At 42.2% G+C, this 12,657-nt stretch overlaps 1 protein-coding gene across 2 annotated transcripts in view; it reads left to right on the top strand.

Moving 5' to 3' along the window:
- SCP2 (sterol carrier protein 2) overlaps nt 1-12,657 on the top strand; it is a 77,710-nt gene that overhangs the window by 8,785 nt on the left and 56,268 nt on the right. For both annotated transcript variants that reach the window (XM_040978534.1, XM_040978533.1), the window contains exons 2-7: nt 1,259-1,316; nt 3,092-3,163; nt 4,492-4,623; nt 6,062-6,126; nt 6,827-6,953; nt 7,630-7,693. In XM_040978534.1, the coding sequence (XP_040834468.1) occupies nt 1,259-1,316; nt 3,092-3,163; nt 4,492-4,623; nt 6,062-6,126; nt 6,827-6,953; nt 7,630-7,693 (518 nt within the window). The remainder of the gene's footprint in view (nt 1-1,258; nt 1,317-3,091; nt 3,164-4,491; nt 4,624-6,061; nt 6,127-6,826; nt 6,954-7,629; nt 7,694-12,657) is intronic.

Genomic DNA, 12,657 nt, shown 5'->3' with positions numbered 1-12,657 from the left:
TATCTTCTGGCATGGCACTTACCACCCTCAACAGGCCGAAATGAGCTGGCCAACTTGTCCCTCATTTGCACCTGGGCATGCTGTCTACTGGACAGGCATCAGTAATTGAGGAAACCCAGTCCCAACACATACAAGATTGGACCAATCCTATGATCCTCCCTGTGGCCAGAATTTTGAGTCCAGTAATCTGGTTTAGGATGAGAAACCTTGCCTAGCATGACCGCAGACCTGACTCTTGCATGTGCAAGCCAGTCCAGGGTCCAGTTCAGTCTGTTACCTGCATCAACCTACGTATACACTGCTGATTGTAGTTGCCTGGTCAGTTCCATCCCTAGTTCCATATCTTTATGCAAACTGACAGGTGCTTTGGCCCAGCCCAACCCAGCCTACCATAGACCTGGCCTTCACACACTGGCATGAACTGCAACCTAATTGGGTTGACCTCCCCCCCCCCCAATAACATCACAAAGCCTGCCCCTGATCCCTGCATGTACCCATATATACAACAGACTTGTTCAGTTTGTGCTGCATCCCAATTGGGCGCCTGTATATACCTATGGGTGTTGCAGCTTAGTTTAGCCTACCTATCCCATCACTCAGTCTACACATATGCCAACAGATGCTGCTGCCGTGTTCAACCTAGTGCCCTCAGCCCTAGCTCTTGTACCCACCAGTAGGAGCTGCAGTTCAACAGAGAAGTGCCCACAGTTTCCCTGCTAGGCTTAGTTGTAGTCCCAGATCTTGGGGCTAGTGGATAATGTAGTCCAGTCTGACATGATTTGCACCCTGTCCTGGTGCTTGCCAGTGGATGCTGTGGCAAAGTCCAGCTAGTCAGCATTTATCCTGTCTCTTGCATGTGCCAGCAGGTGTAGTGGCCTGGCCTAACTTGGCACTCCTGCAAACCCAGCTTGCACGCAGGTTAATGGTTGTTCTAACCTTGCCTGGGCCGGTCCACCCACAATCCAAGCACTCACACTCCCAAGTGGGACCAGTGGCTTATCAGGGGGCACCCCTGCAGGCCACTCAACAGACTCACTCCTGGTTTGGAGTCTTGTGTGTGCCAGTGGGTATTGCGGCCCCAATCTGGTATGGCCCATCTTGCCTTGATATTTGCCAGTGGGTTCTGCAACCTGGCTCTGCCCAGCCTGCACCCAGTTCTGATACTAATGTGAGCTGGTGAGTGTTATAGATTGATTTCTGTGATGAACTATAATGAAAAAAATTGAACTTGGTTGTTTCTGTTGTTATCTCTTACTAGTTTGAGAAGCCTGGGACTGACGATGCTAAAGACTACCCTGACCTGGCAAAAGAAGCAGGTAATCGAGCTCGCTTGGATCTCTGCACATCGTAGTTTATTGTGTGGACCATAGCTGGAGCAGCCTTGGGAGCCCAGAGTGGAGCCCTGTCCAGGGAGAAGAACCTGTTGGGTGAATTGCTGAGTGGGTCCCGAGAAAGGGGAAGGAGCACAGGCATCTGTAGCAGTTCCCCGGCCAGAGCAGACAATAGCTGAGGATCTGATGTGCTAGCCAGCAGTTTATGGTGATAGTAAAGGGAGCTATAGGAAAGGTAGGGTCATTAGAACTTGATTCTGGTGTGTGTTCACTTCTGGAGTCAAAACAAAGTTGGTGTCTTCCTGGAAAAGAGGTGATCGCATTCAGAGTGTATATTAAACATGTGTGTGATGGTTTTCCTCTTGCTTCATTGAGCCAGCATGGAATATTTCTCCTCACTAGGCTACCACGTGAGTAAAGGAGGTGATGGCAGTTCTTGTTTAACATAGTAAATGTTAGTACTGATAGGCAAAGGACTTGGGCGAACATTGCAACTCAGGGAGAGAAGGATCCATAAGGTGGGTGGGCCCCGTTCTCTGAAGAGGCATCTGGCTGCTGCCTTCTCTTTCTTCCCTCTTCTTCTTTCCTCTTCTTGATTGATTTATTTTTTGACCCAGTGCAATGGACTAGTGGCTAAATCCTTGCCTTGCAAGTGCCATGATCTCATATGGGTGCCAGTTCATGTTCCGGCTACTCCACTTCCAGCTCCCTGCTTGTGACCTTTAAAGGCAATAGAGGATGGCCCTTATGACCCTGCACCTGCATGGGAAACCTGGAAGAAGCTCCTGGTTCCTGGCTTCAGATCGGCTCAGCTCTGGCCATTGCAGCCACTTAGGGAGTGAAGCAGTGAATGGAAGATCTTTCTGTCTCTCCTTCTCTTTGTAAATCTGATCTGCCTTTCCAATAAAAACAAATTGTGAGAACAAGAGAAAGAAATAGAGAGAGGTGGGGGGGGGATTATCCAATTCCTGATTCATTTGCCAAATTTGCCAGACATCCCAAAACATAGACAGGGACCCTTTGCATTAGCAGGAAGCTGGCATTGTAGGTGGACATTCTGTTAGGAGTTGCAGGTGTTGTCCCAAGCAGGCCTTTTTTTTTTTTTTTTAAAAGATTTATTTATTTATATTGGGAAGTCAAATATACAGAGAGGAAGAGAGACAGGAAGATCTTCCATCTGCTGATTCACTCCTCAAGCGGCTGCAATGGCCAGAGCAGAGCTGATCTGAAGCCAGGAGCCAGGAGCCTCTTCCGGGTCTCCCATGCAGGTGCAGCGTCCCAAAGCTTTGGGACGTCTTTGACTGCTTTCCCAGGCCACAGGTAGGGAGCTGGATGGGAAGCAGGGCTACCGAGAACTGGCACCCATACGGGATTCTGACATGTATGAGGTGAGGACTTTTAGCCATAGACTACCGCACTGGGCCCTCAAGCAACCTTTTAACCTGTACCACAATGCCCGTGTAGACAGGGTTGTTTCTCAATGCTGGATTTGCAAGATGAGCAATCACTACATAGCACCCTCCCTTCCTAGCAGTGGCATTCTATCTCATTGTGTCGAAGTGACAAAAGAAAGATATGAAAGAATGGCTCAGTAGCTAAGAGGAGAAATCGTGGCTTCAAAGTAGAGGTCTGGGATGCTTTCATGAAGAATTGAAAACAGACTCCGTTGAGGTGGTTTTACTCTGAGAAAATTCTCTACTTAATTTTTAATTATCTGAAGCAAACACTGTGCTTTCTGCTAAAAGCTTTTTGTTTCACAGGTGAGAAGGCTTTAGCTGATGCGCAGATCCCTTACTCAGCAGTGGAACAAGCATGTATTGGCTACGTTTATGGTACGTGGTAATCTATATGTTATTTTTGTTCTCTCTCTCTCTCTCTTTTAATAGGGCATTATATTCCACTGATTAAATGTATCGTAATACTTTCAGTCTGTTAATGGTTATATGGGATGTTCCCAGTCTTCTTTTTTTTTTTTTTGCAACTTCTAAAAATATTTTATTCCAATAAAAAGTATATTCAAAGTATAAAATGTGATTTGATGTACATGTGCATTGTATAATGATTACCACAACCAAGTGCTTATCCACCAGCAGCCATGCTGTCCATTACAATCCCAAAACTTTATCTTGTGGCTGAAGCTGTGTACGCTTTGGCTGACATCATCTGCTTTCTCCCAGCCCACAACAGCATGCTTAGTGCCCATATGCTTCTCTGGTCTTGGGAATCTACTACTGTTTGCTTAGTTGTGGTCCTCTTATTCTACTTTAGTCATTTTGCTTCTAATTTCTGCTTACTGTAAAAATACTATTATATGCTATTCTAGTATTACTGTGATGAAGCTTTGTGTATATGCAGAGTTAACTTCCTTTGAGATGTAAAGAGAATTCTAGTAGTGAAGGTTACTGAACACATGCAGGATGTATATATTGAAAAGGAAATCTTGTACCTCCTGGTTTGTGCTGGGGACAGATGTCCCTGTCACTATGCTCTGGCAGGTCTGCCCCTGGTTACATTGCTTGGGTTGAGAAGCCATGTGCATATTATACAAGGATTACACTTTTTTCACTTGGCAAGTGACAGAGAGAGAGAAAGAGAGGGAGAGAGATCTCTCCTATCTGCTGATCCATTCTCTAGATTATTCCAGTTGTCAGGGCTGAGCCAGCCATGTGGGTGGTAGAAACCCAAACATGTGGGCCATCTTTCTGCTTTTCCCAGGCTATTAGCAGGGAGCTGGGTCAGAAGGGGGGGGCGTATGGGACAGGAACCAGCACCCATATGGGATGCTGGTGTCAAAGAAAGCGAATGGCTTTATGCACTATGTCACATACCTTCCCAGCAGTTGTAAATGAAGTATTAATTCTTGTGTTATTTAGGCCTTTCCAGAGTGAATTGTTTTGTAATATTTGATCATTTCTCTAGTTTATTGCTTCTATATTTTGTTAAAAAGCCCCACAATATTTATTTGGAGAATAAATATTTGCACAGTAATGCTGCATAGTGCTAAACTATCTTAGTAAGATGTTGATAGTTTACTGTTCTGCCCCTGCTGTATGCAAGCAAAAGCATAATACTGGGAAGAAAATTAAAGTAGTATTCTGCGTTGCAGCTCCATAATCCCTGTGCTGCAGGTACTGCAGTTTTTGTTTGTTTTCCAATGTAGGCGATTCTACTAGTGGGCAAAGAGCTGTCTATCACAGCTTGGGACTGACTGGAATTCCTATAACTAATGTCAACAATAACTGTTCAACTGGTTCTACTGCGTTGTTTATGGCTCGGCAGCTGATTCAGGGAGGTGAGTACTTGTGCAGCATACTGAAGTGAATGCAAATTGTTTCTCCAGATGTTCAGAGATTATTTCTTGGGAATAAAAAATATTTATGTGTCACTCACATTATAAAACCACCCTTTAAAGTGATAGAGTTCAGTGTTTTTTTTAGTATATTCATTGTTGTGTGACTGTTTCTATTATGTAAGTTTAAACATTTTCTCACCCCAGAGAGAAACCTCTGTTAGCAGCTACTCCCCATCTACTTTCTGTCTCTTTGGATTTGCCTATTTTGAGCATTTCTATAAGTTTAATCATATGATTTATTATTAGGGCTTTATAGGGGCAGAGTATCTCTTAGTCAACAATTCAAAAATCTAGAATAATCCAAAATCTGAAGTATTCCATAATCTAGAAGTTTCTCCAGGAATTATGATGCATAGTGTTAAAACTGTCTAAGATATTGATCTTGGATTTACTGTTTTGCCTGTGCTGTATGCTAGACTAAGGCATATTCCTGGGAAAAAATAATGTGTTATTCTGCATTACAGCTGTACAATTTCTGTATAACAAGTACTGCAATTTTTGTTTGTCAAGGGATATTTCAGGGACTAGACCACCTCTTTATAGCAACACCTTGTTATAAAGTGGGAACCAGTCAGAGTCCCACAAGAACTATACTCATTTTGAGGTCTGTCTCTAGTGACTTACGAGTGGGCCCCCCATTAGGCTGTAAGTTTAAACACTTTATCTTAAATTAAAAAAAATTTATTTAAGAGATAGAGTCAGAGAAGAGATGGAGGCCTACCTTCCACCTGCTGCTTTACTTCCCAAATACATGCCATAGCTGAGGCTAGGCCAGCTGAAGCCAAGGGCCTAGAATTCAGTCAGGGTCTACCATGTGACCCAGGGACCCAGGCACTTACGTCATCCACAACCTGCTGCCTTAAGGGAACTCATCAGCAAAAACCTGTGATTGTAAGCAGAGCTGAGATGTGAATCCAGCACTCCATTGTAGGATATGGGCGTCCTATGTGGCATCTTAACCACGGTGCTAAATGTATCCCCAGGACCAAGTTTTCAAGGTTCTCCCACTTCCCTGTGTTGCCCCATTGAGGACCAAGTTCCCAATCCCTGAAGCTATTGGGGCTACACTGAAACCATACGATATCCTTCCTCTAAAATGTTTTAGATGTCAGGTGTGGTTTCTGCACATTTCCATGGTAGTCAGAAATTTTATTCGGACATTGAGACTCAAGGGAGGAGGTAAGTACCGTCTTGATTTTTTAATCCTATATAGGAGCATGTAAGAATTTTCTTAGTAATTTTTTTAATTTATTATACAATTTTGTAGGATTATAATACATTTTTGCATATTACGATATAAATTGGCACACTTGTGGTATTTAATAGTCTTTTGTTGAGTGAAAATCTGAATCTAAAAATAATTACATTTTTCTTTAAGGTATGGCAGACTGCGTTTTGGCTCTTGGGTTTGAGAAGATGGAGAAGGGATCTCTTAAAGGAAAAGTGAGTCTTGTTCACTGTTACTTGGTGCTGTGGTAGTGCTATGGGAAGAGATGGCCCATCTGTGGTGATTGGGGCCCGTGAATAAGCAATGTAAAACACCGTTCTGCAGTTATTAAATTAGTATAATCTAGAAACGTGTGTATACACATAGATCTTTGGGTTTTAGAACCTTAAAAAAATCTTAGAGGTGATTTAGTTCAAACTTTTTATTTTACTGATCGTTGAAACCAGTATTTAGAGAAGTCAGGTGACTCAATTTGAGGTTCATTTATGCATCAAATTTGTAGAAAATCAAAGTGTGAGACTTTGGGTTTTGGATAAAGGCTTATCCAGGTTCTTGTAGCCAATCCCTCCACTGATTAAAAAAATGTTAGAGTGGAGTTCCAAACCCTGGGAGAACTGGCAAAGGAGAGAAGCTGAGTGTGTAAGCTGGACCTTCATTCAGGCCACAGTTTCTGGGCCTGGGCCAGGCCAAAGCCAGGAGTTTCTTCTGGGTCTCCCTCATGCGAGCAGGGGTCCAGGGACTTAGGCTATCTTCCACTGCTTTCCCAGGTGCATTGGCAGAGAGCTGGATCAGAAGTACAACAGCCAGGACTGAAACTGTCTCCCATACAGGATGCCAGTGCTCAGGAAGTGGCTGCACCACAGTGCTGGTCTCAACAGCTACTTGTTAAATTTTGTTTTTTCCCCTTTCTCTTAGTTTTCAGATCGGACCAATCCGATGGATAAGCATCTTGAAGTCTTGATCAATAAGTACGGGTTGTCTGCCCATCCAGTTGCTCCTCAGATGTTTGGGTCTGCTGGAAAAGAACATATGGAAAAATATGGTATGTTCAAAAGAACCCGAGGATTCAAGACTGGTTATGTACATATGATGAGAAGCAACAGATGTTTATTAAGAAGCTGGGAGACACCAGGATATATAAAACATAAAATGGTTCCTAAATCACGTAGAAGTAGTCCCTGTAGAATTTCAGTGTAAAGAAAATATTTATATATAGGACATTCAGTAACTAGAGTATGGCATCAAGAAACTGAAAAAGGGCAGCTAACACTATTAATTGTGGCCCATAAATTAAGGCTGATTGGTTCTCAATACTGTCAGAAGACAGGAATCTTGCCAGAGCTGATTCATAGTGTTTGAATCCATCAGGAATCTATCATCGTCTTTCATTCGGTGGTGTTTTATGAGGTTAACATTTCATGTCTGGTTTTTGTTTTGTCCACCCCAGTTCTTTGATGCCCAGTTCTTTGACCGACCTGTCTTAGTTGGATTTTCCTCCTGTTGTGTGATTCTGAGCATATGCTTCATGTACTACGAAATTAGAAAGATAATTACTTTTGAAAATTCAGCATTCTTATTCTTTGTAGGAAAAAAAAATTGCAAGGATTGATAGCCAGAATAGAGTAATCAGAAAGGAAAGAATGACATTACCATTGTTACCATTTGCTAACAAAAAGCCAGAACATTGACATACTAAGGGACGTTTTCTTTCTCTATAGGAACAAAAGTCGAACACTTTGCAAAAATTGGGTGGAAAAATCATAAGCATTCAGTTAATAACCCGTAAGTATTTCAGTCATGAGATAATTAACATCTGTGTCACTGTGTAATTGCATATTGTACACTTGGAAGTGCAAGACCTTGAAGATACTATTTTTTTTTCTTATAAAAGACTTGTGCTCAAGTAAACTTTTGACTACTCTGAGTTTTAGATTTTGGCTTCTTTATATTTAAAATATCATTTAGGCTTAATGACTTATATAAGAATGTGAATGACTAATACTAAAAGATATGATTGATCCTGCTTTTCAGCTGTAGTGAATTTATTGTGATAATTTAAAAATTTTACTTATTTATTTGAAAATCAGGGAACTCCACTGGCAGTCAGGTGAGAAGGGAAGTTCACTGGGAACTCGGAAGGTGAGCCCAGCCATAGAACTGTAGGTCCTGCTGGTTTGTTTGATCCTTCCATGAGCAGAAACAGAGAGGCAGAGCCCAGGCAGTTGGGAGTGGGAACAGCTTGAATTTTGTGACCCATATTCCCACCAGTGCTTCATTGGGTGCTATTTTACAAAGGCTCTGGGAAGAGAGACAATAGCAAGGTGCGCATGAGGTAAACCAGGGGAGAACTCACTTCAGGCCGAATACATTACACTGATCCCACCAGGAAAACAGTGACTTGGCATCTCATGATTGCAACTAAAATAGATCCAGGTTGCACCCAGACTAATTGCTAGCAGGTCCAGCAAGAAGAGGAAAAAAAAAAAGAAAGAAAATCTGTGCAATGGGTACCACTGATAACCATGTGATCTAGACTCAAGTTACAGCCGGTGTCTCTGTAATTCCATTGCCTGATAGAACCAGAGGTGGGAGAAAGGCTGAGCAGGCAAATGGTGTAGCCACACCATGGGATCACAGGGGTTGGAGAGCGGTGAGCCAAGAGTTAGGGCTGTGGAAACCATGGTGGAAGCATAGTATGGGAACCTGGGACTGAAACTCACTGGAGGGAGTGACATGAATGACAGAAAATGAAGAGTGGTGCATTGAACAGGATCAGTAAAGTCAACCTGTAGACATGTGGACCACTCAGCTTAAAAACCAAGGAGAAGGGCCCGGCACAGTGGCGCAGTGGTTTAAATCCTCACCTTGCATGCCCGGGATCCCATATGGGCACCGGTTCTAATCCCGGCGACCCCGCTTCCCATCCAACTCCCTGCCTGTGGCCCAGGAAAGCAGTCGAGGACAGCCCAAAGCTTTGGGACCCTGCACCCGCGTGGGAGACCTGGAAGAGGCTCCTGGCTTTGGATCGGCATAGCATCAGCCGTTGCGCTCACTTGGGGAGTGAATCACTGGACAGAAGATCTTCCTCTTTGTCTCTCCTCTCTGTAGATCAGCCTTTCCAATAAAAATAAAATAAATCTTAAAAAAAAAAAACCCAAACAAGGAGAAGAATCTGCTAATTGTAATGACCAAAGACAAAAGAAGAGACATAAGAAAATGAGTAAGGTAACTTACACCTCCCCTGCAAAGGAGCAAATTCTAAATCAACCTCAGAGTTAACTAAGGAAGACATAGAAGAACTGCTGGATAAAGACTTTTAAAAAATTGTTATAAAGCTTCTTAAAAAGAAGGAGAAATGGGCCCGGCATGGTAGCCTAGAGCCTAAAGAGCCTCACCTTGCAAGCACTGGGATCCCATATGGTTGCTGATTTTAATCCTGGCAGCTCCACTTCCCATCCAGCTCCCTGCTTGTGGCCTGGAAAGACAGTCGAGGACGGCCCAAAGCTTTGGGACCCTGCACCCTCATGGCAAACCCAGAAGAGGCTCCTGGTTTTGGATTGGCACAACTTCAGCCATTGTGGCCACTTGGGGAGTGAATCAACAGATGGAAGATCTTGCTCTCTCCTTCTCTCTGTACATCTGACTTTCTAATAAAAATAAAAATAAATCCTAAACAAAACAAAACAAGCAGAAGCACATATAGGAGTTTGAGAACTATGTTACCCAGGAAATAGCAACACTGAAACAAAATCAGGCTGAATTATTAGAAATGAAATGATTCAGTGTAAAGCTTCAGTAATAGAATGAGTGAGACAGAAGAACCTCAGAATTGAATGATACCTTCTGTAATAACTCTGAAATAGTAAAAAAGCTGGAAGAGAAACTGAGTCGAGCTAAGAGAAGCATCCAAGAGTTTAGGGACACCATTAAAAGGCTGAATATTAGTTATAAGAGTGCCTAAAGATATGGAAAGAAAAGCTGGGTTCCAAGATGTATTCAGTGAAAGAATAATTGAAAACATCCCTAATATAGAGAAAGAATTTGGAAACAAAATATAGGAGGAGCACAGAAATCCAAATATGGTTGAGCAAAAGTGATCCTCATCATGATACATCATAATCAAGTTCTCTTCAGTCGACCATAAGGAAAAGATACTTAAATATGCATGTGAAAAAATTAACTTACAGAGGAAACCCAATCAGGCTCACAGCTGACCTCTCAGAGGAAATTCTGCAGGCCAGAAGACAATGGAGTGACATCTTCCAGATCCTAAAGAGGAAAAAATGTCAGCTCAGCATCTTCTCAGACTGTCATGGAGTAGAACTGGAGAGCAACAAGTCAAAATACCCTAGAAGATGTGCAGGTACTTGGAGACTGAACAACACGCTGCTAAATGAACAATGGGTTATAGAGAAATCAAAGAGGAAATTTTAAAAATTGCTTGAAATGAATGCAGGCATCAGCACAATGTATCAAGACTTGCGGGGCACAATCATGGCAGTTAAGAGGATAATTTAAATCAACGTTTATGTCAGGAACGTAGAAAAGCACAAAGAAAATGGGCTAACAATACACGTGAAAGAGCTAGAAAAGCAGTAGAAAAAAATACCAAGATTAACAGGAAAAAATAAGTAATCAAGATAAGGTAAAAAAAAATAAACCAAATAGGGAACAAGATCATAAGATCAATTAATCAAAGAGCTGGTTCCTTGAGAAAAGGAACAGAATAGATTCCCCATTAGCCCAACTAACTAAAAAGGAGAGAAAATATATGAATCAATAGAACAGAGGCAGTAAAGGGCATATAACAATGGATACTTCAGGCACAGAATAATCAGGAACTGTTAGAAGCAACTATATACCAGCAATTCAGAAGACCTAGAAGAAATAGATTTTTGGACACATACAGTGTACCAAAATTGAATCATGAAAGTTAATAATCTAAACAAACCTATAACCAGGACAGAGATTGAATCAGGAATCATATATTCGTCCCAACAAAGAAAACCCGGGACCAAATGGCTTCACTGCTAACTTCTACCAAAGGTTTCAAGAAGAGCTTACTCCAATCTTATGCAAGCTATTAAAAACAATAAAAAGAGAAGCAATCCTTCCAAATCCTTTCTATGAAGCCATCATCATCTTAATGCCAAAGTCAGAGAGAGACACAGTAGAAAAAGAGCTACAGACCCATATGCCTAATGAACACAGACACAAAAATCTTTAGCAAAATACGAGCCAAAATAATCCAACGATACGTCAGATAGGTCATTCTGGACCAAATAAAAATCACATTGAGGTTCCACCCACCTCCAGTGAGACCGGCGTTAATTCAGAACTCTACTAACAATACCTGTTGACAAGGATGTGGAGAAAGGTACTTCACTGTCTGTGGCAGTGTAGGCTAGTACAACCACTGTGGAAGTCAATGTGGAGAGTTGTCAGACAACTGAAAATTGATCTGTATGACCCAGCTATCTCACTTTTACGCATACATCTGAAGGAAATTAAGGCTGCACAAGAGAAAATGACTTGTAATCCTGTATTTACAGCAGTACAATCCATAATAGTGAAGACATGGAAACAATCTAGATGTCCATCGAGAGAGGAATGGGTAAAGAGATTATGGTGCATCTACTCCATGGAATACTATTCAGCCATTAAAAAGAACAATATTCTACCATTTACAACAAAATGGTCCCAACTGGAGACCATAATGCTCAGTGAATTTAATTATAAAATCAATATTGCGGTCTTCACTGTAATATCTATACATGAGAAAATACAGAAGTATTTAACTGTCAGTCCCAAAAGAACAAATATCATATGTTCTCTCTGACATAAGGCAACCTTCATGCAAAATACAAGATCAATGGATATATAGATAAACATGCATGTACATACATTCATCTAGAGGAACTGTATAATGGAGACAAGCTTATCGCAAAGTGAAGATACATTGTAGTATGCATGTCTACTTCTGAATATAAGACGGGCTACCAACGAAACTCTCGACAATATGATGCTGTCCTGTCTACCATTGTCTATACCTACAATGCGATGATACACCCGAAGAGTAGAATGATGGACTTGTGACTGTTGTTGAAGGACTATAGCATTGTCATAGGGGAAAACTGGGGAGGAGGGGTATGGGGAGAATGGAAGGGGAAATCCCTGAGCCTATGGAACTGTATCATAAAAAAAGAAAAGAAAAAACAAAACAGAAAAAAAAACTCAGAGGGAGAGACAGAAAAATATTCTTCTGTCCACTGATTTACTCCCAATAGAGCTTCCCTAGATTGCCCATGTGGGTGGCATGAGCACAAATACTTGAGCCGTTCTTACACACATTTTTGAAAGATATATATTTTTTTTTACTATAAAGTCAGATATACAGAGAGGAAGATCTTCCATCTGATGGTTCACTCCCCAGGTGGCCATAATGACTGGAGCTGAGCCAATCTGAAGCCAGGAGCCAGGATCCAGGAGCTTCTTCCAGGTCTCCCAAGTGCGTGCAGGGTCCCAAGGCCTTGGGCCATCCTTCACTGCTTTCCCAGGCCACAAGCAGAGAGCTGGATGATGAGAAGCAGGGCCACCGAGACACAAACCAGCAACCACATGGGATCCTGGCACGTGCAAGACGAAGACTTTAACCACTACACTATCGTGCCAAGACTATTGACGGAGCTGGATCAGAAGTGGAACAGGGAGAGCATGATCCAGCACTTGCATGAGATGCCGGTGTC

Source organism: Ochotona curzoniae, unplaced genomic scaffold (assembly GCF_017591425.1).
Source record: "Ochotona curzoniae isolate NIBS_2020 unplaced genomic scaffold, NIBS_Ocur_1.0 contig_291, whole genome shotgun sequence".
NCBI lineage: Eukaryota > Metazoa > Chordata > Mammalia > Lagomorpha > Ochotonidae > Ochotona > Ochotona curzoniae.
Note: the sequence above shows the minus strand (reverse complement) of the source record. Positions and strands in the feature narration are given on the sequence as shown.